The sequence below is a fragment of the Euleptes europaea genome, chromosome 13, assembly GCF_029931775.1.
Source record: "Euleptes europaea isolate rEulEur1 chromosome 13, rEulEur1.hap1, whole genome shotgun sequence".
Taxonomy (NCBI): Eukaryota; Metazoa; Chordata; class Lepidosauria; order Squamata; family Sphaerodactylidae; genus Euleptes; species Euleptes europaea.
Window position 1 is genome coordinate 56,087,420 of NC_079324.1, and position 27,827 is coordinate 56,115,246.

The 27,827-nt window shown below is 49.3% G+C and overlaps 1 protein-coding gene across 1 annotated transcript in view; it reads right to left on the reverse strand.

The window, feature by feature from the left end:
* The window catches only part of MMP17 (matrix metallopeptidase 17), a 162,035-nt gene extending 144,460 nt beyond the window's left edge, over window positions 1–17,575 (reverse strand). The window contains exon 1 of the mRNA XM_056859321.1: window positions 17,510–17,575. Coding sequence (XP_056715299.1) covers window positions 17,510–17,524 — 15 coding nt within the window. The 5' untranslated portion in view covers window positions 17,525–17,575. The remainder of the gene's footprint in view (window positions 1–17,509) is intronic.
* Between the last annotated feature and the right edge of the window lie 10,252 nt (window positions 17,576–27,827).

A 27,827-nucleotide genomic window follows, 5' to 3' on the forward strand; every position in this document is an offset into this window, starting at 1 on the left:
GTACTGACTTTGATGGACCCAGGGTCTGATTCAGTAGAAGGCAGCTTCATGTGTTCATGGGTTATCTATGAGAGTCTGAGTGATAAAAAACATTGGACCAAAATCCAGGAGGTGGTGGTGAAAAGTGCTTTCCAATTGCAGGTGACTTATGGTGACCCTGTAGGGTTTTCAAGAGGAGACATTCAGAGGTAGTTTGCCGTTGCCTGTCTCTGTGTAGTAAGCCTGGACTTCCTTGGTGGTCTCCCATCCAAGTACTAACCAGGGCTGACCCTGCTTCGCTTCCAAGATCTGATAAGATCCTGGGCCATCCAGGTCAGGACAAGACCTGGGTTCAAATCCCCCCTCGGTCATGAAGGTCAGTGGGTGTCCTCGGGACAAGCATTCCTTCTTAGCCCAAACCACATCACAGGGTTGTTGCAAGGATAAACGGAGGAGGAGAAAACTAGGAAAGGTTGAAGGCAGCAGGAAAAGAGGAAGACCCAACAAGAGATGGATTGGCTCAATAAAGGAAGCCACGGCCCTCAATTTGCAAGACCTGAGCAAGGCTGTCAAAGATAGGACATTTTAGAGGACTTTGATTCATAGGGTTGCCATGAGTCGGAAGCGACTTGACAGCACTTAACACACACACAAGTTGGAAACAGCAGTTAAGGAGGCAGTTGGGAGCTGGCAGGGATAAGAAGATGTCTGACTGAGGGAAACTATGGAGAAGAGCTGCTTAGAGTTGGCTGAAAATAGTCAACTCGTAACCAAAGGATCCCAACTGCGTGAACAGGACGTCAGTTCAAAAATTCAATGGAAGCCAAACGTTGTAACTTCTACCTTACTTTCTTCGGTGTTATGTTAATGACATAAATAAAAGTCAACTTTTTGTTTTGTTTAACCCAGGGGTCCCCAGCCTTTTGAAGCCCGAGGGAACATTTGGAATCAATCACGCCATGGGGGGGGGGCGCAGCGACAAAATGGCTGCCGCAGGAGGTGGAGCCAGCCACAAAATGGTTGCCAGAGCTTAAACTCCAGTAACACAGCGTAGATCCTTGTGCTGTTGTGGCATCTGCTGCCAAAGCAACATTTTAAAAAAATCTGCACAGCCAATGAAATCTCCAATAGTCAATCAAAAAGCCTTGCTGGCCAATAGCCCTACCTGGTCCAGCTGAGCTCCTAAAAACGCTTGGCAGGTGCCAGAACAAGTATGGGTGGGACCCACGATGCCTATGGGCACCACACTGGGGGCCCCTGATTTAACCCTATGGCCTGCATGGCAGCCAGCGTGGTGTAGTGGTTAAGAGCGGTGGACTCTGATCTGGGGAACAGGGTTTGATTCCCCACTTTTCCACATGAGTGGCGGATGCTAATCTGGTGAACCAGGTTGGTTTCCCCACTCCTCCACATGAAGCCAGCTGGGTGACCTTGGGCTAGTCACAGCTCTCTTCGAGCTCTCTCAGCTCCACCTACCTCACAGGGTGTCTGTTGTGTGGAGGGGAAGGGAAGGTGATTATAAGCCAATTTGAGTCTTCCTTAAGTGGTAGAGAAAGTCAGCATATAAAAACCAACTCTTCTTCTTCTAGTGCCTATAACAAATGTCTAACCAATCAGACAGGTCTATGTTTGGGGGTGCCCTCAGCAAAATGCCATCCTGTCAGCCCTCTCCCAGGCAGGGCTGTAACACAGATGGAGAGGGCAGGCGAGAAAGTGATACTCCTCTTGGCTTCTCACTTTCCTGGACAGAAGAGCTGCTGCCACCTCTTGGCTCCACTGACCTCTCTCATCGGGTGGTGGCAGCTGCAGCTATTAGCAACTACCTCCTGCTCAGGTGAGCAAACAAAAGTCAGCAGCCTATAGGGGGAGTCCCTGCTGCCTATCCCCAAATGATCAGGCAGAGGAGGAAGAGGAAAGTGGCATCTATTCCAAGGGATGGAGGCAATCTATGCAGCCCCAGTCCTTCTCATAAGAGGCCCAGTCTAATCCTACCATCATCCAGACAGAAAGGGCAGCCTGTAATCACTGCTGGCATAGAGCAGAAGGCCCTCCCAAGGTGCCAGGGCCTCGGCAGCCTCCCAGCAATGCCAGGCCTTGATGCCAACCAGGCAAGTCCCCAAGGAAAAGCTTGTGCAAAGCAGCCAGTGATCTGGCCACCAAAAAGGTCTTCTCCAACAATCAGTTTGACCTTCTCCATGGACAATTGTCTTTTCTGCTGTTACTTTTGTCCAAGGAACATCGAAGGATGGCGGGGGGGAATGAACAAAGCAGAGTCCGCTCCCTCCATGTTGGTTGCCCAGCAAAGATGCAACTAGCAATCCTGGCTCTTTAGAGAGAGCTTGGCTGGAGAGCAGAGAGCCAGACAAAGAAAGATTCTCCCACCGGCCGCCAGTTCTAAATGCAAACCAACAGCAGCCCAGAGGGATGCCAAACGAGAAGGGGCTCGCAACAGGAGAACAAAGCAGAACCGTGATTGAGCCACATCCGGCACTGGCTTTCCGAGGAGTGTTTTCCCCGCAGAGGATAAGGAGAAACCCCGGGCCAAGCCGCGAGCGATGCTGCCTGGAAATCCAGATGTGTCTTTTGGCCCCGAGAAGCAACTGTAGAATGAGTCAACTGGATTAGGGCCAGGATGCTAAGGAAAGGGGGGTTAACCCCCACCATTTCCCTGATCAGAATCCTCCCCAACCTGGTTCCTTTGAGTCCCAGGAGGATAGCTCTTCTTTCCCCTCTGGAATTTCAAAGTAGCCTAGAGGAGGGGCATTCCTTAACAGGGAAACAGCATGTGGTGGTGGTGGTGGGGGGACAGTTAACCCCTTGCATGGTAACCAAGCCCCAACCCATGTTGTCCCCCACAGTTGTTTTTAGGGACAAAAGACATGTCTAGAATTCTAGTCCCAGAATCCCAAGAACACACAGGTTGGGTATTTCTCCATCCCTTAGGCAGTTCATGAGAGGGAGGGCATCTTGGCCATCTTCTGGACATGGAGTAGGGGTCACTGTGTGTGTGTGTGTGTGTGTGTGTGGGAGGTAGCTGTGAAATTCCTGCATTGTGCAGGGGGTTGGACTAGATGACCCTGGTGATCCCTTCCAATTCTATGATTCTATGGATTGGAATAGATCAAGGCTTTTAAAACTTTTTCCACTTGTGACCCCTTTTTGCCCGAGAAAGTTTTACGAAACCCCGGGTATATAGGCATACAAAATAGTATACAAATCAAACGTTTACTGATAATAAATCATAAAGAAACCTTTTACTGTTGCCAAATCTTTCGAGACCCCCACATGCAGTTATGAGAACCCATATGGGGTCGTGCAACCCAGTTTAGAAGTTTGGATTAGATGACCTCCAAGGTCCCTTCCAACCCCACAGTCTGCGACTTTGGCTCAAGTCCCCACTTGGCCATTTAAGCTCACCGGGTGGGGGCGGCAGCTATAATCACTCAGCCAAGCCTGCTCCACAGGATTGTTGTGAGGACAAAATTTGGGATGGTGGGAAACTGTGTTTGCTGCCGAGGTCCCTAGAGGAAGGGGACAATGCATCCAATGTGCACAATTTATTTAAATTGCATTGTGATGGGATTGTACAAGATAGGTGCGCATGGGAAGTAAATTTTAAAAGGGTGCTGTGCCACCATCCCACAGCCGAGGATTGAACCTGGGACCTTCTGCATGCCAAACAGATGTTCTACCACTGAGCCACTGCCCCTCCCCAAGGCTCTCCAGGGTCTCAGGTGGAGGTCCTTCACATCACCTACTTGCCTTGTCCCTTTAACTGGAGATGCCGGGGATTGAACCTGGGACCATCTGCATGCCAAGCAGATGCTCTACCACTGAGCCACTCTGCATGCCAAGCAGATGCTTTACCATTGAGCCACTCTGCATGCCAAATAGATGCTCTACCACTGAACCACAGCTAAAGACACTTTCTGAGAAGTGGATGCTGCGTTATCTGCTGTCAAGTAGATCAGTCAATTGCGTGAGAGAGATGGCAACTTTTGTCTTTTCAGTGTCAAGGTGAAATTGAATTTCATTGCCCCCTTTCAAAGTGTAAAATGGTTGACGAATAGCCAACGGCTGTTAAATCTAGGGAAAGGAAAGGAGATCAATGATGTGTGAGCAGCCCTGAACCCGGCTTTGCTGGAAAGGGCAGGGCAGAAGATTGACAAAATAAATAAATAAATAAAGCCTCACCAGAGTGGTGCAGCCAGCCACTAGGCCTCAGCCCCACCTACTCCACAGGGTTGCTGTGAGAACAAAACGGGGGGGGGGGGAACCATGTTTGCTGCCCTCATCTCCCTATGAGGAAGGGGAGGAGGACAACTCATCCAGTTTTTAAGGGTTCAAGTCTCTGGCCATTACATCTACTTTGCAAGTATTAATACAGAGACAGCGACCTCTCAATACAAACGCACACACTCCTAAGAGCTATGGAGCCACAGCTGCACCCATCTGTCAAGTCTAATATTGCAATGCTACAGCCAATCTTTCTGTCTACCATGGAAACCCAGCTTCCGCTTTGAAGATCAAACTGCTTCTCAAGAGATGTGCATCGCTTCCTTGAAGGTTGGTACACAAAGTCTCCCGGAAGACTGCCTGTGTGAAGAATTCGCCTCCATACATGGCACGGTGGGGGGGGGGGGGAAGGCCCGTATTTTAAAAGCTGGATTTGACAGCCAGCTCCTTTTGGAGAGAAAAAGAAGGTCAATCGCCCTCTAAACACACATTCTGAAGTATCACGGTCCTTAAGTAGCAGAACAGAGGTCTGTCAGCAGCGGTTAGCTACAGCTGGAGAGCGGAAGGGGCCTCCGTATTTACAGGCAGGATACTTCTGATTGGCCTTTTCTGCATGGGAGTTTTACCTGGGGTTCGAGGCACTCTTGACCCACACTTTTCTGTTTTCCGAATCCTAAAAAGGCTACGCACGTTGTTTGTCCTGGGGAAAGTCCTGGGGTTTCCGGAGTTCTGCAAAATCACCAGCAGAAATCTGGAAGCGTCTGAGTCCCCGCCCCTTGACAACTCTGCTTTGTAATCGGCTGTGGTGCTTACTGGGAGAAAAACGCCACCCACCCCAGCTTCCCTCTCCCCCTCCCCGCCCACGGAAACCCAAGTGCTGTTTTAAACCCCATTTTACAAAATGGAGCTCTTTAAAAGGAACGGGGGGGGGGGGAGAGAGAGAGAGACCCAAGCACAGTTTTAAAACCCATCGCACTGTCAGAAAAACATCACCCCACCCCCACCCTCCCATGCTTTGTCTTATGCACAGAAATGGGAACGATTTGACCCTGGCTGGTCTCAGGGGAGATTAAAGAATCACATTACAACAGGATAGGGAAGACCCGGACATTGCGCGGGCTGGGCGCGAGGTCATTTCTAAGGGACAGAAAACTCATGCACAATCCCCACGAAAAACCGAGTCAGACCAGCGGAGAAACCGAGTCAGACCAGCAGAGAAAGTAAGTCAAAGTGCCCATGCATAAACGACCGCTGTCAGATTCTAGGGATAAACAGGAAGAGGTGGATTTATGCCCCTTTGATAAGCTTACCAAAGGCTTTGGACTGCTCACCGCTGGAAACAGAGCAATGGGTCAGAGGAACCCCAATCATATTAAAAACAGAAAGAAAAGCAACTGGAAAATCACCTGATTCAATCGCTAGAAGCATATCTGGATTACTTATCACGCCTCTGAGACTTCATGGTGCCACATACTGTGGGGGAAAACTCTCCAAGCTACCTGTCCCAGAAGTGCCTTTCACACGCAAGGAATCATGATGCAAAACTCTAGCAAGTTAGACAAGCCGTAAGCTATCCAAGCGGGCCAGATCAGCAACTCCAAACTCTCAACAACCACACAGGGCAGAGGACCACTTTCTTACTCCAATATGGGTTAGGCAGCTAATAGACAGAGCCAAACCAGATGACATGGCATCCGTCAGCATGCCTAGGAGACACTGCCGCTATTTTACCACTGGAATCCCCTAACTTTGCAAGTGCTATGGAGGTCCAGTGCTGCTTGGGACCATGGTGTGGGAGGAAGGAGGGCCCCCAGGGGGGAGATAGGAGACCCTCCTCCTCCAGCGCCACAGACCCAAGCAGGAGGTAGAGGAGGAGGAGGAAGAAGAGGAGGAAGATGAAGAAAAAGATGATGATGATGATGAGTTGGTTTTTATATGCCAACTTTCTCTACCACTTAAGGAAGAATTAAACCAGCATACAATCACCTTTCCTTCCCCTCCCCACAACAGACACCCTGTGGAGTAGGAGGGGCTAAGAGAGCTCTGAGAGAACTGTGACTAGCCCAAGGTCACCTAGCAAGCTTCATGTATAGGAATAGGGAATCAAACCCGGTTCTCCAGATTAGAGTCCACCACTCCAAACCACTGCTCTTAACCACTACACCACCCTGGCGTTTGTAAAGTGAGAGAATTCCAGCGGTAAAATGGCAGCGGTATGCCATATTACCAAGTCTGACCCATGCATTTAAAAGAGGGGGGTCCCAACGCCAATCAGTGCCCTGGATACATTGCTTGGTTTCAGGCGAGCCACCCTCTCTCGGCCTCGGTGATGCCCTCTGTACAATGGGACTAATACCAACCCAGTTCACAATTTGAGGAAAATTGCAAGACAAAGCTATGTGTTGAAGGCGCTCTGAGATGAACTGAAGATTTCAAGGTTTGGCCCTTCTGCACTTACACAGGAGTAATTGCACTTGAAATCAATGGAACTTAGAAATTAGGAACTTCAGGTGGTGTGGTATAGTGGTTACACAGTAGACAGATTGATCCCTGCTTCAGATTTCACAAGTGCCGTAAACTCAGAACAATGTTTCAGGTTCATCTGATATCTACTAACTCCCTAGACAGAGTTGATTTAAAGGAAAACACAACCCTACACCGCAAATAGCTGTGGGGTTTTGGCAAGTGCAGCTTTCTTCAACCTTGTACAATGAACCAAATCTGGCAAAATCCCTTCTTCCTTTGTCCATCATCACCATATAACCCCCGGACACAAATGCTTTGTGACCTGGGTCGTGCTTCTCTCACAGTTCTATGCTACGAGAACATTTAATATTGGCTGAAGAATTTAAATCCCCAAGAATCTCAGCTTTCATTTAAAACCACCACCAAGTTTTTAGCCCTGATGGATGCAAAAAAGAAAAAAGAAAAAAAAAGGCAACACGTAGTGAAATCAGTGAGGTAGGCAAATAAAATTTCGGCAAAAATAACAAAACAGACAAAGAGTTGTCTAACATGCATCTTTACTGCAGTTTGAAGAATCCAACTTTCCTGAGGGATGAAAGGCATTCCTTGTGGGAGAAAATCATCCTTTCCTCTAACCTCAGCAGCAGTGTTTAAACGGCAATTTATCTACTTGAAGATTAAACCAATCCCGGCGACTTCAATTACTGGGATTACTCCCCTTGCGATAATTTGATGCAGATTTTTGGATGAGGATCCAGCCGCCAGCCACCATATTGAGGTCTTGTTACAGAGCGTCTACACGCCGACACGCTTTTCTCACACACTGCTGGAAGACTGGAAATGAGCTATTATCCGGAGTCTCGTCATGAAATTTTAAAGTCCTTGGTTTACTCATCATAAAAGTGGAGCTGAGTGCTATCATTTGCAGTACGGTTTACACTTTCTTGAGTACTTCTTTGGGGCTCTTTGCCAGCATATCAAAAATCTGCTCTCCCCTTTCCCCAGTGTACAAACATCTGCAGACAACCCTAGGTAAAGGTCCCCTGTGCAAGCACCGGGTCATTCCTGACCCATGGGGTGACGTCACATTCCGACGTTTTCTCGGCAGACTTTGTTTGCGGGGTGGTTTGCCAATGCCTTCCCCAGTCGTCTTCCTTTTACCCCCAGCAAGCTGGGTACTCATTTCACCGACCTCGGAAGGTTAAAAAGGCTGAGTCAACTTTGAGCTGGCTACCTGAAACCAACTTCCGTTGGGATCGAACTCAGATCGTGAGCAGAGCTTGGACTGCAGTACTGCAGCTTTCCACTCTGCGCCACGGGGCTCCTCATGCAGACCCATGTGCAAATGTATGCATACAGGCTTTGTGTACAGAACAAGAACTCAATTTGAACAAAGATGGTGAGGGATCTGGAGACCAAGTTCTATGAGGAAAGATGAAGCCAGCTGGGTGATCTTGGGCTAGTCACGCTTTCTAGGCCCCACCTACCTCACAGGGTGTCTGTTGTGTGGAGGAGAAGGGGAGGTGATTGTAAGCCGGTTTGATTCTCCCTTAAGTGGTAGAGAAAGTCGGCATATAAAAACCAACTCTTCTTCTGCTTCTGCTTCTTGCTTTCAAGCCAGGATTCAAAATGAGGATCCAAAGGTGGTTTGCCGACAATTTGCCAAAGCATCCAGATGTGCAAACAAAATTACGCAAACATCTTGCTTTAGAAAGTGATGCACACAGGCACGCTCAAGCTCCCTTCTAATTAACTGTACATTCATTGAACAAGTGAACGGGGCTTACATTCGACTTAACTCATGAGCAGAATTGGGACATTGTTTCAATAGCACAGTACAGTTTTCAAGGCGAGCGACCCTCTGGAAGTGTCTAGAGAGCCAGCGTGGTGTAGTGGTTAAGAGCAGTGGTTTGGAGTGGTGGACTCTGATCTGGAGAACGGGGTTTGATTCCCCACTCCTCCATATGAAGCCTGCTGGGTGACCTTGGGCTAGTCACAGATTTCTTAGAGCTCATTCAGCCCCACCTACCTCACAGGGTGTCTGCTGTGGGGAGGGAAGGCAATTTTAAGCCGGTTTGATTCTTCCTTAAGTGGTAGAGAAAGTCGGCATATAAAAACCAACTCTTCTTCTTGCAAAGCTGCACATGCAGTGCCAGATATTTCTTTTAAAATTAACTTTGATTTGTTTTTAGGTGCCTTGCTGAGAATTTGTCTCCTGGGGGCTGAGATTGAGCGAAACTGTATTGTTAGGATCCAATGGATCATTGGAGTGATTGGTTCCTTCGACACTGGCAGACAGCTTTGAATTTCTGGATGGCGCTACAGAAATGCCTATACTAAATTAGCCAGTTTTTGCTTTATACCAGCAATACACAGACTGTGCCAAGAATAAAGTATTCTCCATCATGCCTGGATCCACTTCCTCCTGACAGCCCCTTTCTTATGTTCCAGGTGCTATTGATGGAACCATTAAAGGGAAGGCAGAAAAGAAGAAGTTGGTTTTTATATGCTGACTTTCTCTACCTTTTTAAGGAGACTCAAATCAACTTACAATCCCCTTCCCTTCCTCTCCCCACAGCAGACACCTTGTGAGGTAGGTGAGGCTGAGAGAGTTCCGAGAGAACTGTGACTAGCCCAAGATCACCCAGCAGGCTTCATGTGGAGGAGTGGAGAACCATATATAAGCTACCCTGAGCTCTTGGGAAGAAGGGCAGGATACACAAGTTAAAGATATTTTTGGACACGTCATGCTACTGAATAATTGTTTAATTGTAACCCACTTTGAACCACGAGGAAAGGCGGGATCTAAATATTTAAATAAATAAATTGCTGTTGAGGGGAGGCAAAGAAGCAGAAAGGGAGCAGATTCCAAAGTTACCCTTTGGCCATTCCTTGTTATCCTTTACCCCACACCATCACACAGATGGTATATTCCAGAACCCCATCACTCTTCTTGGGTGCACTTTAATCACTCAGAACCGCATAGGCTATAATTTTCAGCAAATAGACTGGAGGGTGAAGGGGAAAGAAAGAAACCGGAAACCTCATTCTGAGCCCGAGAGCTCTATTGAATTGACATTGCATTAACTGCAGAGGGTACTCAGAGACATAGTATTCCTGAAAAGGTTTGTGCAACTTTCGAGCGCTGTCGTTTCATGCTTCTTGGTTTCCAAATACGACGAGAGAAACGCTTCGACAGCCATGGATTCTATTCGCCTTACAGGAACGGATGCCGGAGAGGATGTCTTTGACCGTCTGTGTTCCCCGCCAATGAGCCACCGCTGTAACTATCTTGTACGCTCCCCACGCTGCGGCGGATCATGGTGATTTTCCTCAACCAAAGCCCGTTGAAATGAACGGGCTGAGACTGGAGTAGATCTCCTTAGGGTAGCACTGTAGGTTGCCTAATTTGCAACGGGTGATGTCTCCATTTATGAACGCATGAAGCTGCCTTATACTGAATCAGACCCTCGGGCCATCAAAGTCAGTATTGTCCACTCAGACCGGCAGCCGCTCTCCAGGGTCTCAGGCAGGGGTCTTTCACATCACCTACCTGCCTAGTCCCTTGAACTGGAGATGCCGGGGATTGAACCTGGGACCTTCTGCTTGCCAAGCAGATGCTCTACCACTGAGCCACGTCCCCTCCACCAATTTATCATCTACCCAACCATTTTTATCCACTCTCTCTTTAAAGAGCTTGGGGGGGGGGGACTGTCCATGGGAACTGTAGGGAAAGTATTCATGAAATTCCTCTTTGCTTAAAATGTGGAATAATATTTCTTTATGTGAGTCTCGGATAATCTTCCTGATTAAAAAACACACACACACCCTGTGGCGATTTTTAAACTTGGAGTTGTTCAAACCCCACCACCGAGGATCAATTAATCCTGATTGATTAATCATTACTCCATGACTGACAGAATCCTGATCAAGGATTATCATTGATCCTGTATCAGAAGCACGCCTTGAAAAACAGGATCGCTTGCTCTAGAGAAGTGCAGGAGAAAAGGGAGTGATTAAGTACCAAGGGGAACTGCAGAGATTTCAAGTTTTGTGCTGAAATCAACGGGATTTAAACCCAAGTAATTGTATTCAGGGACACAGGATCAGCAAAGTGACTTTAAAATATATATTTTAAAATTTAGAAACAGGTACGGTTAAGTGAAGAGGGGGCATAACAGACCCCCCCCCAAAAAAGACACAAGTTCTGACTGAGCCAGAAGGAGGAAACCGCTGGATGATAAATCCAAACAGCAAAGTATCTTATTGCACCTTAAAACTCAACACACATATTGCCCTGTACACGTCCAGGAGCCCAAGCCACAATGTACAATGCAAGAATACCACACATCTGATGTTCCTAACTGGCAACCGTTTGTATCACAATGACCATCGAACCACATAAGACACTGGGGATCCGTGCTTAGATTCCCAGATGTCTGAACAAACGGCAAACAGAAAATGTATTTTATTTGTTTATTAGCTTTACTGTACTTTCTCCCAATGCGGTTTACATCATTCTCATCTCCTCCATTTTAACCTCACAACAACCCTGCAAGGTAGATTAGGCCGAGAATGTGTAATCGGCTCCAAGTAATCCAGCAAGCTTCCATGGTAGGGTGGGGACTCAAACATGGGCCTCCCAAAGGCTCCGCTAACATTTTCATTCTGCACCACACTGGCTATCTCTGACTTCTGGTAAGCCCCATACAAGTTGAGGCCCCATTCTCTTAGCCTAACCCACCTCAAAGGGGTTGCTGTGGGGATCAAATGAGGAAAGGAGAGCTATGGGTGCCACTCTTGAGAGGGGAAAAAGAAGCACCTATGTTATGCTTGTTCTTTTCCGGTCCCCTCCCTCTTGGGACTTACAGCAACCTTGACGTCGAGACCATTTCTGATCGATGAAATGTTGCAAGGGGAGGAAACAGTTAACCCCCCCGAGCACTGCAGAGACAATCAATATTGCCCCTCCCTATGCCTTTTTTTTTAGATTGACTGCTTGTATATAAATGTAAACACGCATCCCCAGCATCACAAGGTCTTCAAGGATCGCCATAGGATCTCTTATTGTTTGTGCTGCTCTACTAGACTCAGGGGACAAGTAAACATACTTATTGTTTGGGATGCAGTGTGGGAACACTCGAATCATTGCTTGTCAGATCCCTTATTGTTTGGGCTGCCCCACTACACTCAGGGGACAAGTAAACATACTAATTGTTTGGGATGCAGTGTGGGAGCACTCGAATCGTTGCTTGTCAGATCCCTTATTGTTTGGGCTGCCCCACTACACTCAGGGGACAAGTAAACATACTAATTGTTTGGGATGCAGTGTGGGAACACTCGAATCGTTGCTTGTCGGATCCCTTATTGTTTGGGCAGCCCCACTACACTCAGGGGACAAGTAAACATACTAATTGTTTGGGATGCAGTGTGGGAACACTCGAATCGTTGCTTGTCAGAACCCTTATTGTTTGGGCTGCCCTGCTAGACTCAGAGGACAAGTAAACACATTAATTGTTTGGGATGCAGTGTGGGAACCCTTGAGTCGTTGCTTGTTGCCATTCCATCATGTTGGATAATCCTTAGTGCGCCTCTACAACTTATCGTGTACGCTAATGTGTTTTCCGGCTTGTTTTTCAAGAAGCATGGGGAAGGAAAAAACAACAACAACAAATGCTTCATCCCATTTGTAGCGTAAAGGAGTTGCTTGGTAACCAGACTTTCAGCACTACGGCCTGCGGTTCCCAGAACAGGATCGAGCGTTTATATAGCCCTCCAAGGGGTTCCACATACAGAGTCTCTGCAATCCTTATGACCACCCTGAGAGGTAGATCAGTAGTATTACCCTCTTATGTGGTGGGGGAAAGTGCCATCAAATCGTAGCGGACTTCTGGTGACCTCACAGGGTTTTCAAGGCAAGAGAGAAGCAGAGGTGGTTTGCTATCGCCTGCTTCTGCACAGCAAGCCCTGGACTTCCTTGGTGGTCTCCCATCCAAGGGGAGGGGCTGTGGCTCAGTGGCAGAACATCTGCTTGGCATGCAGAAGGTCCCAGGTTCAATCCCCGGCAACTCCAGTTAAATAAGAGGAGAGAAGAAGAAGAGTTGGTCTTTTATATGCCAACTTTCTCTCCCACTTAAGGAAGAATCAATCCGGCTTATAATCACCTTCCCTTCCCCTCCCCACAACAGACACCCTGTGAGGTAGGTGGGGCTGAGAGAGCTCTAACAGAACTGTGACTAGCCCAAGGTCACCCATCTGGCTTCATGTGTAGGAGTGGGGAAACAGATCCAGTTCACCAGATTAGCCTCCGCCACTCATGTGAAGGAGTGGGGAATCAAACCCGGTTCACCAGATGAGAGTCCACCGCTCTTAACCACTACACCACGCTGGCTCTGCTAGAGCAGACTAGTAGTCCATCTAATCCGGCATCATGTTTCACACAGTGGCCAATCAGCTGCCCTGGAGGACCAACAAGAACCGGGCTACTAAGCTAAGCATTGTCCATTCTGATGGGCGGCAAGTCTCCAGCAGATAGAAGTCCGTCTTTCTCAAGCTACATGAGGTCCTTTAACTGGAGATAGAGCCCAATACCTTCCAAGGGCAACGTGGGTGTTCCACCACAAGTCATGGCCCTTCCCATAATGCACAAAGTTGCTCATACCAAATCAGGCCAATGGGTCACTTGGGTTCAGCCGCTGTCTACTCAAACTGGCCACAGCTCGCAAGGGTCACAGAAAGACAGCTTTATTTTCCCGGAAATCGACTCTGGGACCTTCAGCATGCAAAATACAAGCTCCGCTGCCAAGACACCCTTCCAAAATCCAATTCTAGAATGCGGGGTCATCGGCTGAAGCTGGAGGGTGAGAGATTCTAAACAGATAAAAGGAAGTCTTTCTTCACACAACACATAGTTAAATTGTGGAACTCCCTGCCCCAGGATGTGGTGATGGCTGTCAACCCGGCAGCCTTTAAGAGGGGAGTGGACATGTTCATGGAGGAGGGGGCTATTTGTAGCTACTAGTCAAAATGAATACTAGTCATGATGCGTAACTATTCTCTCTAGTATCTGAGGAGCATGCCTATTCTATTAGGTTCATTGGAACACAGGCAGGAAAGGTAATGCTGCTGCAGTCATCTTGTTTGTGGGCTTCCTAGAGGCACCCGGTTGGCCACTGTGTGACTGCTGGACTTGATGGGCCTTGGTCTGATCCAGCATGGCTTTTCTTCTGTTCTTAATTCGCCTGCATACGCATCACGGAAGTGAATGGGAACTCTTCTCCTGCTCAATCCTGCAAGGGCTGCGTCGGAGAACTTTTAACTAGGCGCATCTTTTACAAGCGCTGTTGAATTGACCGCAATACAATCAATGGAGACCTTCTACTGTCTCACCTCTTCCTGGCCCCGGTTAAGTAACAGCCACACCATCAAACGTTGAAGGAATCCAAGCTAGTTCAAGCTAGATTCCTCCCATGCAAGACAACAGCAGAAGCCAACGCTGCTATGCCTGGGCTCACCCCAACGACAGACACATTTGCTTCCCCATCGAGCAACATACTCAACTGAACCAACGATACTGCCTTATACGGAGCTGGAAAACAGGCCCATCCAACCAACTGCAGCAGCAGCTTGGGTTGCCAACTCCAGGTTGGGAAATTCCTGGAGATGTGGGGGTGGAACTTAAGGAAGGAGGGTTTGGGGTGGGGCTTCAGTAGAGTATAATGCCACAGAGTCCACTTGCCAAAGCTGCCTCTTTCTCCAGGGGGACGGATCTGGATATCAGTTGCAATTCCTGGAGATCGGCAACCTCCCAGGTCTCCTGTGGAAGTGTTTGCCAGTTCAGCTACATCAAATCTTTTCCCACTGGAGGTGCCAGAGACCAAATTTGGGACCAGCTTCATGCCATGCACAGACTGTATTATTGAACTATGATCCCTTACCCTCCAAAGCATGGATTTGTCTAGCAGCTCAACCAAGGATCTCTCTCCCCAAAAAGAATCATATCCCTAATCCTAAAAAAGATGACCAGAGATCATCAAGTTCCATAATGTAGTCACTGGGTTACTGCCCTATTTCCTAGGGGCAACAAGGCAGAGAAGAAGCTAAGAGAACATAACAGGTCCTGCTAGAGCTAACCCAGTTTGAAAGGCCCATTAAGACTAGCATCCTATTGTACACAGCAGCCAACCAGAGGCCCCCAGAAATCCCACAACAGGCCAAAAATCTCCCCTGTTCTTGCCCCCCATCACTGATATTCAGAAGGTCCATCAACGGACCTCTCCTCCATGACTAATCCCCTAAACAAATGACCATCAATACATTCAGCAGTCATTAATTCCAGAAACCAATCACTCTTGGGAGTGAAGAAGTACTTGAAGGGAGTCATATAGAGGATGGTGCCAAGTTGTTTTCTGTTGCCCCAGAAGGTTGGACCAGAACCAATGGGTTGAAATTAAATCAAATGAGTTTCCGTCTAGACATTAGGAAGAACTTTCTAACAGAGCGGTTCCTCAGTGGAACAGGTTTCCTTGGGAGGTGGTAAGCTCTCCTTCCCTGGAGGTTTTTAAGCAGAGGCTAGATGGCCCTCTGTCAGCAATGCTGATTCTATGACCTTAAGCAGATGATAAGAGGGAGGGCACCTTGGCCATCTTCTGGGCATGAAGTATGGGTCACTGTGTGTGTGTGTGTGGGGGGGAGGTAGTTGTGAATTTCCTGCATTGTGCAGGGGGGTGGACTAGATGACCCTGGTGGTCCCTTCCAACTCTATGATTCCTTTTTCCGACCCCGATTATCATTATCAGTCACAAATCAACTTCCCCATCACTGGTCTCTCCTCCTTCTCAAAGCCTTGTGGCTTCTCTCCAGGTAGTGGCTCACACACAAATCAGTTTTTCCTCCTCCACAGCAGGGATAGACAACCGGTGGCTCAGAAGCTAAACCCAGCCCTCCTCAGCGACCGTCAGGTACCCAGGTGCGGAGGAAGCGTCAACCTGGAGGCATCTATCATCGTTTCCAAAAGTTGAGACCCATGCGACGCCTTCACATCTCATTGGGTGTTGCCCCATAACCACGAGAGCTTTCTCAACCACCCTCGGACGAGTACGTCCATCTCAGAGCGCGAAAAGGCAAAAAAATCCACCCGTGGCTACCGAAGAAGGCACTGGGAAAGAAAGCCACCCTTGAGGATGCAGAAGTTGGCTTCCTCGGAACCAGAGAGAGAAACCTCCTGTCTCTCCAGAAGGGGTTATCAAGCACATCGCCAGGTCTCTGCCAAGAGCTGCCCGCCAGCTAGAGCTAAAGAGCTTTCTCTGCACAGGAAAAAAAAGCTCGGAACAACTGCCCAAACATGGACGGAGCACAATTCAGTCGCTGGCAGTTGGATGGGGGGGGATGGCGCGGTGGCCAAGTGGTTCTATTGAGCCATCTTGCCCGCAGGGTCCGTCTCTGCATTATCCTGTCTGTTCCGCCAAGGGCTCCTCTCCGGGGGCTCGTTTCGGGAACCCTGGCACAGATCCCATAATTTCAAAAGCCGGAACCAGAACCTTCTTCGCTTACAAAGGGAGGAAAGAAATCCAGCGAGAAACTCCCATGGTCTCGACGAAGGGTATCCACCATCAGGCTTCTGAAACAGGGTTATCAGCAAGGGTTTTGGCCGTTCCGCTTAACCGGCTGGCGGATCAGCCAGAGACCCAAAGTGGCAGTGGGTGATTCCCCCCCCCCTTTGCACCCCAGCAGGGGTTTAACACCTGGAGAAAGTTGAGGCTCCCGGAGAGAGGGTGGGCATCTCCACCAACCGCAGTGCCTCCCCTCTCCCAGCCCCACACCTCCCCACGCCGAGTGCCGCCAGCAGGTGGTTCCAAAAGCAACCTGTTCCTCCTTCCTTCGCCGCCGGCCGGGGTCGATCCCCAAAGCGATCAACAGATCCCCGCAAGCCCCCATCCCCAAATCCACGCACGCCCCCAGGAAAGCCATGCGTGCCCCCCACCAATTTATGCACGCCCCCAGGAAACGGGAGGAGTCTTTGCTTTATTGTGTGACCCCCCCCCCCTCCAAGACAAAAACGCAAGCAAGGCTTGTGCAAATCTCAAAGCAAGCGAGGCTAGGTCAAACCTAATAACGATGATTCACAGTGGGTAGCCGTGTTAGTCTGTCGGCAGTAGTCAAAAAGGGCAAGAGTCCAGTAGCACCTTAAAGACTAACAAAAATATTTTCTGGTAGGGTATCTGAAGAAGTGAGCTGTGGCTCACAAAAGCTCATACCCTACCAGAAAATATTTTTGTTAGTCTTTAAGATGCTACTGGACTCTTGCCCTTTTCTACTGCTGCAGACAGACTAACACGGCTACCCACTGTGAATTATATTCATGGAAGGCACCACATTTAGCCGTACAGAATGGAAATCCATCAACCTTGTGAAGAAACTTGCCCAGGTACTAATGCTTGTCTGAATTCACTCTCCTCTACTTAAAAGACAGCTGGATTCCCATTCTAGCTGTATCTGAAGAAGTGAGCTGTGGCTCACGAAAGCTCATACCCTGCCAGAAAATATTGTTGTTAGTCTTTAAGGTGCTACTGGACTCTTGCCCTTTTTGACTACTAATAACGACGGTGGCACAAGGGGGGGGTGGAACCCCCCCCCACGGAGGCATCAACTCCCCCTCCCCCTCGCAGGCGCTGGGAAAGGAAGCCAGGCAGGCTTTTCCCCAGGGGGATGGATGGAGAGCGGGATGAATCGCCCTCTTTCTTCCTCTCCCTCCTTGAACCCCCCCGCCGCCCTCCCCCCGGGGAGGTGGGGGGGGGGAAGAGAGCCCAGCGCCGACGGCTTCACTTACAACTCCCAGGGTCATCTCCTCGGCGGTGGGCACGGGCGCTGCCCAGGTCTGCCTCGAAGCCCAGCAGAAGGCCAGCACCACCAGCATCTCCCGGAGGGCAGGCGGGGGGGTCTGCCGCGGGGCCCCGCTCCGGAGCATCCCTCGCTCAGTCGTCCGGCAGCCGCCCAGCCGCCGCGGCTCCGGCGCTCGGCTGCGGGAGAGCGGCCGGCGGAGACATCTAGGGCAGCCGGCCGGGCAGGCTCACATCGCCGGGCGCCCCCTCCGCCGCTCCCGGCCGCCGGGGCCGACGCCCACCCCTCCGAAACGAAGACAGGTCCGAGGAAGGAGGGACCCCCCCCCCCCCAAAATGGCTTTGCAAACCCACGCTGCGAGCGGGGCTGTGCGCGCCACCGACGCGCGCCTTTGGAGAGGGCGCAGCAGCCCGGCTCCGGCCGCCGCGCGAATCCTCCACCAGCCGCCGCCGCGGGAATCCTCCACCAGCCGCCGCCGCTTCTGGCCGCTTCTCGGCTCCAGCCCGGGAAGTCCTTCAAACGAGGCGGAGAGGAGAGGGGCGGGCGGGGCCACGGGGAAGGGGCGGGGCCGTGGCTCAGGGGCGGGGCAGCTGCTTGGCCTGCAGAAGGGCCCAGGCTCGGTCCCCGGCATCTCCAGTTTGAGGGACTAGGCCAGTAGGTGATGGGAAAGACCTCCGCCTGAGACCCTGGAGAGCCACTGCCGGTCGGAGTAGACAATACTGCCTTTGATGGACCTTGCTGGTCTGATTTAGTAGAAGGCAGCTTCATGGGGACAGGACATAGCTCAGTGGTAGAGCATCCGCTTGGCATGCAGAAGGTCCCAGGCTCAATCCCCGGCATCTCCAGTTAAAGGGACTAGGCCAGTAAGTGATGGGAAAGACCTCCGCCTGAGACCCTGGAGAGCCGCTGCCGGTTGGAGTAGACAATACTGCCTTTGATGGACCTTGCTGGTCTGATTCAGTAGAAGGCAGCTTCATGGGGACAGGACATAGCTCAGTGGTAGAGCATCCGCTTGGCATGCAGAAGGTCCCAGGCTCAATCCCCGGCATCTCCAGTTAAAGGGACTAGGCCAGTAGGTGATGGGAAAGACCTCCGCCTGAGACCCTGGAGAGCCGCTGCCGGTCGGAGTAGACAATACTGCCTTTGATGGACCTTGCTGGTCTGATTCAGTAGAAGGCAGCTTCATGGGGACAGGACATAGCTCAGTGGTAGAGCATCCGCTTGGCATGCAGAAGGTCCCAGGCTCAATCCCCGGCATCTCCAGTTAAAGGGACTAGGCCAGTAGGTGATGGGAAAGACCTCCGCCTGAGACCCTGGAGAGCCGCTGCCGGTCTGAGTAGACAATACTGCCTTTGATGGACCTTGCTGGTCTGATTTAGTAGAAGGCAGCTTCATGGGGACAGGACATAGCTCAGTGGTAGAGCATCCGCTTGGCATGCAGAAGGTCCCAGGCTCAATCCCCAGCATCTCCAGTTCGAGGGACTAGGCCAGTAGGTGATGGGAAAGACCTCCGCCTGAGACCCTGGAGAGCCGCTGCCGGTCGGAGTAGACAATACTGCCTTTGATGGACCTTGCTGGTCTGATTTAGTAGAAGGCAGCTTCATGGGGACAGGACATAGCTCAGTGGTAGAGCATCCGCTTGGCATGCAGAAGGTCCCAGGCTCAATCCCTGGCATCTCCAGTTCGAGGGACTAGGGCCATTGGTTCCCAACCAGGGGTCCGTGGGCCCCCGGGGGTCCGCGAGAACTGAATTAAGGTCCGCGAAACAAAGCTATAAACAGAAAAGAAAAGAAGAGAGTTTAAGAATGAATAAGGCTTGGCTTCCTGTCCTGAAAACCTCCAGACTAACAAAGACTACAGTCCACAATAGCCATGCAGATTAGCTTTGGACTTCACACATTAACAGATCACTTCAGGATACAATGGTTCCATATTAACATACCACACCCTCATTAGCACATTATCTTCATACTTACAAGACAATGATTAGCACATTACCTTTGATACTTTTTGCAGGACAATGATTCAGCTCAACCCAACCCCTTTCTGACTATATCTTCCTACCCACTTGACACTGAGAGACACTGTCCTTCAGTGTTACTCCTCTGAAGATGCCGGCCACAGCTGCTGGCGAAACGTCAGGAAAGAAAATACCACGACCACGGTCACACAGCCCGGATAACCTATAAGAACCAATAAACTCTGACCGTGAAAGCCTTCGACAATATTTTAAAGTTATAAACCCATAATAAATTAATATTTTCAATTAAAAGTTCTCTATTATAAAATATATATATTCAAATATAATTCTAAGTTTAATGTTTGACGAACAGTTATGATTACAGTTTATTTTCAAATTCCTGGAATTTTTATTTTGAACCTTGGGGTCCCTGCACCGAACAAAAAAGTCCTAGTGGTCCCTGGTCAAAAAAAGGTTGGGAACCACTGGACTAGGCCAATAGGTGATGGGAAAGACCTCCGCCTGAGACCCTGGAGAGCCGCTGCCGGTCTGAGTAGACAATACTGAATATTGTCGAAGGCTTTCACGGTCAGAGTTCATTGGTTCTCGTAGGTTATCCGGGCTGCGTAACCGTGGTCTTGGTATTTTCTTTCCTGACGTTTCGCCAGCAGCTGTGGCCGGCCTCTTCAGAGGAGTAACACTGAAGGACAGTGTCTCTCTGTCCTTTAGTGTTACTCCTCTGAAGAGGCCGGCCACAGCTGCTGGCGAAACGTCAGGAAAGAAAATACCAAGACCACGGTTACGCAGCCCGGATAACCTACGAGAACCAACAGACAATACTGACTTTGATGGACCAAGGGTCCTGATTCAGTATAAGGCAGCTTCATGGGGACAGGGCATAGCTCAGTGGTAGAGCATCCGCTTGGCATGCAGGAGGTCCCAGCTTCAATCCCTGGCATCTCCAGTTCAAGGGACTAGGCAAGTAGGTGATGGGAAAGACCTCCGCCTGAGCCCCTGGAGAGCCTTGGAGAGGGGCTGTGGCTCAGCGGCAGAGCGTCTGCTTGGCACGCAGGAGGTCCCAGGTTCAATCCCCGGTGTCTCCAGTTAAAAGGTCTAGGTGAATAGGGGCTGTGGTTCAGTCTCCAGTTAAAGGGACTAAGCGAGTGGATGTGAAAGACCAGGCCTGAGCATCTTGGAGAGGGGCTGTGGTTCAGTGGTAGAGCATCTGCTTGGCCTGCAGAAGGTCCCTGGTTCAATCCCTGGCATCTCCAGATAAAGGGACTAGGCAAGGAGGTGATGGGAAAGACCTCTGCCTGAGACCCATGGAGGGGCCGTGGCTCAGGGTAGAGCATCTGCTTGACGTGCAGAAGGTCCCAGGTTCCGTCCCTGGCATCTCCAGTTAAAAGGACTAGAGTAGGTGATGTGAAAGACCCCTGCCTGAGACCCTGGAGAACCGCTGCCGGTCTGAGTAGACAATACTGACTTTGATGGACCAAGGGTCTAATTCAGCAGAAGGCAGCTTCATGTGTTCATGAAAGGCGGGAGCACGGAAGGCGGCCCCTGGCCTGCTCGGCTGGACTCAGGAGTCGCCACCAGAGGCCCCGCAAGGGTCTCCTAGCCTTGCGCCTCGGGAGGGGGGCGCTCGGGTTGCGGCGCCTCGGGAGCTTAGCTATCGGGAGAGATCTCTCCGGGCCACCGTTTCTGCTTCCCAAGGAGCCTCGAGGGAACCGAGAGGGGCCAATCGGTTACATTAAGCTGCCTTGTACTGAATCAGACCCTTGGTACATCAAAATCAGCATTGTCTACTCAAACTGGCAGTGGCTCTCCAGGGTCTCAGGCAGAGATCTTTCACATCAACTACTTGCCGGGTCCCTTTAACTGGAGATGCCGGGGATCGAACCTGGGACCTTCTGCAGGCCAAGGAGGTGCTCTACCACCGAGCCACATCCCCTCCCAAAGTGGAGATGCTGGGGATTGAACCTGGTGCCTCAAACTTCCAAAGCATGCGCTCTACCACTGAGCTACATCCCCATACCTGCTAGTCTGCAGCAGTGTCAGCCTCCTTCATGGTTGCCAACCTCCAGGCTGCATCTGGAGATCACCTGCTGTTACAATTAGAATTGCCAAACTCCAGGTGGTGACTGGCGATCCCTGGGGATTACAACAGATCTTCAGGTGACAGAGTTCAGTTCTGGATAAAATGGATGGTTTGGAGGGTGGACCTATGGCATTATACCCCATTTAAGGGCCTCCCTAACCCGCACCCTCCTCAGGCTCCACCCCCAACCCAGAGCTGCCAACCCTAATTGCAATTGATCTCCAGATGGGCAAGATCAGTAGCCCTGGAGAGAATAGTCGCTTTGGAAAGTGGGTTCTATGGCATTGATGATACCCTCCTGAAGTCCCACCCTCCCCAAACTCTGCCCTCCCCCATCTTCACTCCCCAAATCTCCATGTATTTCCCAACCCAGAGCTGGAAACCCTGGCCTCCCCTCGAGGAATTACTTCCCATGGGCTTGGAAACTGTTAGGGTTGTGATCCTGGCTGTACTTCCAGCTTCGGTCCCATTGGGGGAAGGTTGATGGCATCGGGTATTGAGGTCTGCTCACTTGGGTTTATATTATTTAGAGCCCTTAGAGCTGCCAATGTTGTCTTAAAGACACCTGAGTGAACGGCAGCTTTCTTCGAGTCTGCCATGCCACAGCATCATCCTGGGTAAGCTGGCTCACAAGTAAATTGCTTGAACATTAGGGAGGGCCCGTGGCTCAGTGGCAGAGCATCTGCTTGGCATGCAGAAGGTCCCAGGTTCAACCCCCGGCATCTCCAGTTCACAAGATGAGGCAGTAAGTGATGTGAAAGACCTCTACCAGAGACCCTGGAGAGCCGCTGCCAGTCTAAGTAGACAATACTGACTGGGATGGACCAAGGCTCTGATTCAGTAGAAGGCAACTTCATGCATGTGTCCAAGGACAATGGCTCCCAATTAAGCATGTTAAAGATTGCAGGTTCACAGGTCGTATCACATGGTGAAGTGCATCAGACAAAATTGAAATTGTTCAAGACTTTCTATTCCTTGGCTCCATCGTCAACCAAAAGGGAGACTGCAGCCAAGAAATCAGAAGGAGACTGAGACTGGGAAGGGCAGCCATGAAGGAGCTAGAAAAGATTCTAAAGTATAAGAATGTGTCACTGGCCACCAAGATCAAATTGATTCATGCCATCGTATTCCCTATTAATATGTATGGGTGTGAAAGCTGGACATTGAAGAAGGCTGATAGGAAGAAAGTAGATTCCTTTGCAATGTGGTGTTTGAGGAGAGTGTTACGGATACCGTGGACTGACAAAAAGAACAAATCAGTGGGTTCTAGATCAAATCAAGCCTGAACTGACCCTAGAAGCTAAAATTACTAAACTGAGGCTGTCGTACTTTGGTCATATTATGAGAAGGCGAGAGTCACTGGAAAAGACGACCATGCTAGGAAAAGTGGAAGGCAGCAGGAAAAGAGGAAGACCCAACAAGAGATGGGTCGACTTTGTAAAGGAAGCCACGGCCCTCAATTAGCAAGATCTGAGCAAGGCTGTTAAGGATAGGATGTTTTGGAGGACATTGATTCATAGGGTCTCCATGAGTTGGAAGCGACTTGACGGCACTTAACACACACACAAAGTGCAGCAGACTAGGAAGTGGGAAACCCAGGTTTGAGTGCCCACTCCGGCACGTGAGCTCTCTGGGCAACATTAGGCCAGTCACACACTCTCCACCTAACCCACCTCACAAGGCTGTTGTTGTGAGGATAAGGATGCTGTGAGGATAACAAGGAGAATGGTGCTATGTGCTGTGGTGGGTCTCCATTGGAGAGAAAAGCGGGTTTTCATTTTGTAAATAAGTATAGTTCAGAAGCAGGTTTTCAGTTCAGTGGGTCTGTACAAAGAGTCTTTAGAAAGGGGAATTCACAGACATCGCTTGGGGGGCCTTTTAGTTGCATTCTAAAAGTCACGGTGGAGGAGCATTAAAAAACAGTGCAAAATCCATGGTTACCTTGCAGGTTGCTCATGCAACAGAATTAGGTGGTAGAGTTCAGCCAGTAAGAAGTCCTGTCTCCAACTGCAGGTGGGGGCATGTCATTGGTGAATGCTCTCCCCCATGGAAAATGGCCCACATAAGCAGAAAGCCAGCCCATTGGGGAGAAAACGTTCTGAGTCAGAAGAAGAAGAAGCAGTGTTGATTTTTATGCCTCGCTTTTCTCTACTTTTAAGGAGTCTCAAAGCAGCTTACAATCGCCTTCCACTCCCCACAACAGACACCTTGTGAGGTAGGTGGGGCTGAGAGAGTTCAGAGAAAACTGTGACTAGCCCAAGGTCACCCAGCAGGATTCATGTGCAGGAGTGGGGAATTCAGCCCAGATGCCCAGATTAGTCTGCTGCTCTTAACCACTACACCGCACCACGCTGGCTCTCCACCCTTATCATCTGTGCTAGCTATCAACCTTATCGTCTATGCTAGCTATCAGTTATGGATAAGAGAAGTTAATTAAACTCAACCGTCATATCAGAGAAGTTAATTAAACCATGATAATAGTAGAGCAATCAGCTGATCCACAGACTGGGGCTTCTTAGTTCTGAGAAAAGATTATTTCCATCAAGCTCCAAGAGATATGGAGAAGGGAAAAAAATATTCTTAGCAGGTTATAAAATTTACAGAAAGAGTTCTGTTTCCAGTTCCATTTACTGTGGAAGATCTGCTGGTTTGGTTAAATTTTGGCAGGTTTATTTATTCATTTACAAAATTTATTTCTTTATAACATTTGTATGCTGCCTTTCTGCCCAACCTGGGCCACCGAGGTGGCTAACAGTTAAAACACAACATTATAAAAACATATCATCAAAAGAATTAAAACCAAAACTAAAGTACTTACTAAGTTCAATAATGCTTACAACAATGGAAGCTTGCATAGGGTCACAGCCTTCCATCTTGCTATTTATTTGCTTTTCCCTTATTATTGCCAAAGGTCCTGTCTGTTTTCACTTGTGGGGCAAAGCAACATGGGATTTGTAGTCTTTAGGGCTGTGTAACTTGCAGCCCAATCCTTATTCATGATGTATTGTCGAAGGCTTTCACGGTCAGAGTTCATTGGTTCTTGTAGGTTATCCGGGCTGTGTAACCGTGGTCTTGGAATTTTCTTTCCTGACGTTTCGCCAGCAACTGTGGCAGGCATCTTCAGAGTAGTAACACTGAAGGACAGTGTCTCTCAGTGTCAAGGGTGTAGGAAGAGTAATATATAGTCAGAAAGGGGTTGGGTTTGAGCTGAGTATTGTCCTGCAAAAGTATTGTCCTGTAAGTATCAAGATAATGTGCTAATGAGGGTATGGTATGTTAATATGGAACCATTGTATCCTGAAGTGATCTGTTAATGTGTGTAATCCAAAGCTAATCTGTATGGCTATTGTTGAATGTTGTCTTTGTCTGGAGGTTTTTCAGGGCAGGAAGCCAAGCCTTATTCATTCGCTTGGCTTCCTGCCCTGAAAAACCTCCAGACAAAGACAACATTCAACAATAGCCATACAGATTAGCTTTGGATTACACACATTAACAGATCACTTCAGGATACAATGGTTCCATATTAACATACCATACCCTCATTAGCACATTATCTTGATACTTACAGGACAATACTTTTGCAGGACAATACTCAGCTCAAACCCAACCCCTTTCTGACTATATATTACTCTTCCTACACCCTTGACACTGAGAGACACTGTCCTTCAGTGTTACTACTCTGAAGATGCCTGCCACAGTTGCTGGCGAAACGTCAGGAAAGAAAATTCCAAGACCACGGTTACACAGCCCGGATAACCTACAAGAACCTTATTCATGATGACTTATAAGTAAGTGAACATATTGCATACAAAAGTACTTACAAAGTTCAATAATACTTATAACCATGGAAGCATGCATAGGATCATAGCCTCAGTCTTGCATATTTATTTAATTCCAGTTCGCAATGCATCATAGGTTTTGTGACCTAAAACTGAGTAGATACGTCCTCATTTTGGGCAGCACCTGTGAATCAGGGATTTGGTAAAATTATGGTTTGGGTTCAAAAAGCAAAAAAAATCATTATTTGTTGCTACTTGCAGATTTCCTTAAGAAAGGGATAAAACAGCATATCCTCTTTCCCCTAAACTAGGAGTGCAAGTAGTCAGAAATAGTTCATTACCTCAGTTCTCAGAGATGGGACTTATCCCATTGTCCCTCGATACCTGGTGAAGATGAAGTCCCAAGAAAGGCCATGCTGGATCGGACCAAGGCCCGTCAAGTCCAGCAGTCTGTTCACACAGTGGCCAACCAGGTGCCTCTAGGAAGCCCACAAACAAGACGACTGCAGCAGCACCATCCTGCCTGTGTTCCACGGCATTTAATATAATAGGCTCCTCTGATCCTGGAGAGAATAGGTTTGCAGCATGACTAGTATCCATTTTGACTAGTAGCCATGAATACCCCTTTCCTCCATGAACATGTCCATTCCCCTCTTAAAGCCTTCCAAGTTGGCAGCCCTCACCACATCCTGGGGCAGGTAGTTCCACAATTTAAAGAAAAGGCTTAGTCCTTCATGGTTTAAGCCAAAAATGGCTAAGAACATCTAATTGCTTCTTTCTCATGGGCAGGGAATACATAATCTCCCCTTGCCCACCCCCTTGTGAGTCATCCTCTTCTTGTTCAAAGGGAATGGATACTGTCTACCCTTTGGCCACTGAAATTCTGGGTTCAGAAGTGTGACTCTTTAGCTCAGGTGTGAGCTGGGATCTCTTTGTTCTCCCCAGCACAGATCCTCAGCACTGAATGGGCCCCTGCCTGAGAGATGAAGAAGAAGAAAAAGAGTTGGTTTTTGTATGCCGACTTTCTCTACCACTTAAGGAAGAATCAAACCGGCTTACAATCACCTTCCCTCCCCCTCCCCACAACAGACACCCTGTGAGGTAGGTGGAGCTGAGAGAGTGTGACTAGCCCAAAGTCACCCAGCTGGCTTCATGTGTAGGAGTGGGGAAACAAATCCAGTTCACCAGATTAGCCTCCGCCGCTCATGTGGAGGAGTGGGGAATCAAACCCAGTTCTCCAGATCAGAGTCCACTGCTCCAATCCACCACTTTTAACCACTACACAACACTGGCTCTCTATGATGCATCATTCCCCTATAGCTTCCCCATTGCAAACTGTTATCCTGTAGAAAGGCATCTTAGGGCATGTAAAGAGGGCAGACTCAAGTTATTGAAAGTCTAATGTGAAATTCTGGGATGTAGGACATTTCTCCCCAACACGCACAATGCTTAGTTACACAGTCTAAAGACGACAAAAGCCAAGACGCATTGCCCCCTTCCACCACTGCAAAAGAGATCAGGGATCACAAGGTTGACCAAATGTGCAGCTGGTGGCACAGCTTAGCATTTTCCCTCGGGTGGCAAAAATGCCTAAGGCCGGTCCTATTGGAAGAGTAATTCCTCTGAAGAAAGACTCTGCATTCCCTCTGAATCCAGCATTTACTTTCTCCCCGTAGAGAAAAACAGACAACACTTGTTTCGGATGCGCCAAAGCACATTTGTTTTAATAATTCAAATACTTGCAGGGCAAAAGACATTTGCCACCGGCTAAACTCACAGCAGCCTTTTCAAAGCAAAGCGCTCTTGTCTTCTGGCTTCCTGATATTAAGGTCCTTCATTCTCGCTGAGAAAGACAAGCTCTTGTCAATCCCATGGAGCCCGCACAATCCACCAGGCAGATTTCCCTCCCCGGATAAGCCTTTGCTCTGGCAGCATCCCAGCCGGAGTTATGTGGCCCACCCCACCAACCGGCGCTTCTAATGAGTTCTGGATATCAGCACTTGAGGAACTGCGCCAGACTGTGATGCGAACAGGGGGCCAGGAGCACGAAAGGCACATGGACACCACAGATTCTAGCCAGGCCGGAGAACAGAGAGACTCAAACACAGTCAGTGAAGGTTGCGGCCGCAGGCTGAAATCCCCAGGATGCGATAAAATAGCGAAGCCCCAGTGGTGCCGTGGCGCATCCCGTTATCTGGCTGTTACTGCCTGAAAGCACATCGATGCTGGCTGGTAATCTGTGATTCACACATCTGCAGTTATCACTCAATTACTTGTGAGATGACTCAGTGGTTCATGAGTCGCTGGGGAATCCGGGGACGGGCACCAATGGAAAGCATCACCTTGGAGGGGATGCGAGGGGATTGGAAGTCCTTTGGGGAGCGTTTGGTTTGTCAAACCTCCAAGGGTCTCTTAACTCATCGGGGACCTTCCAGGGAATGTCCCCGCCTCTGTTAATCGCTCCCCTCTG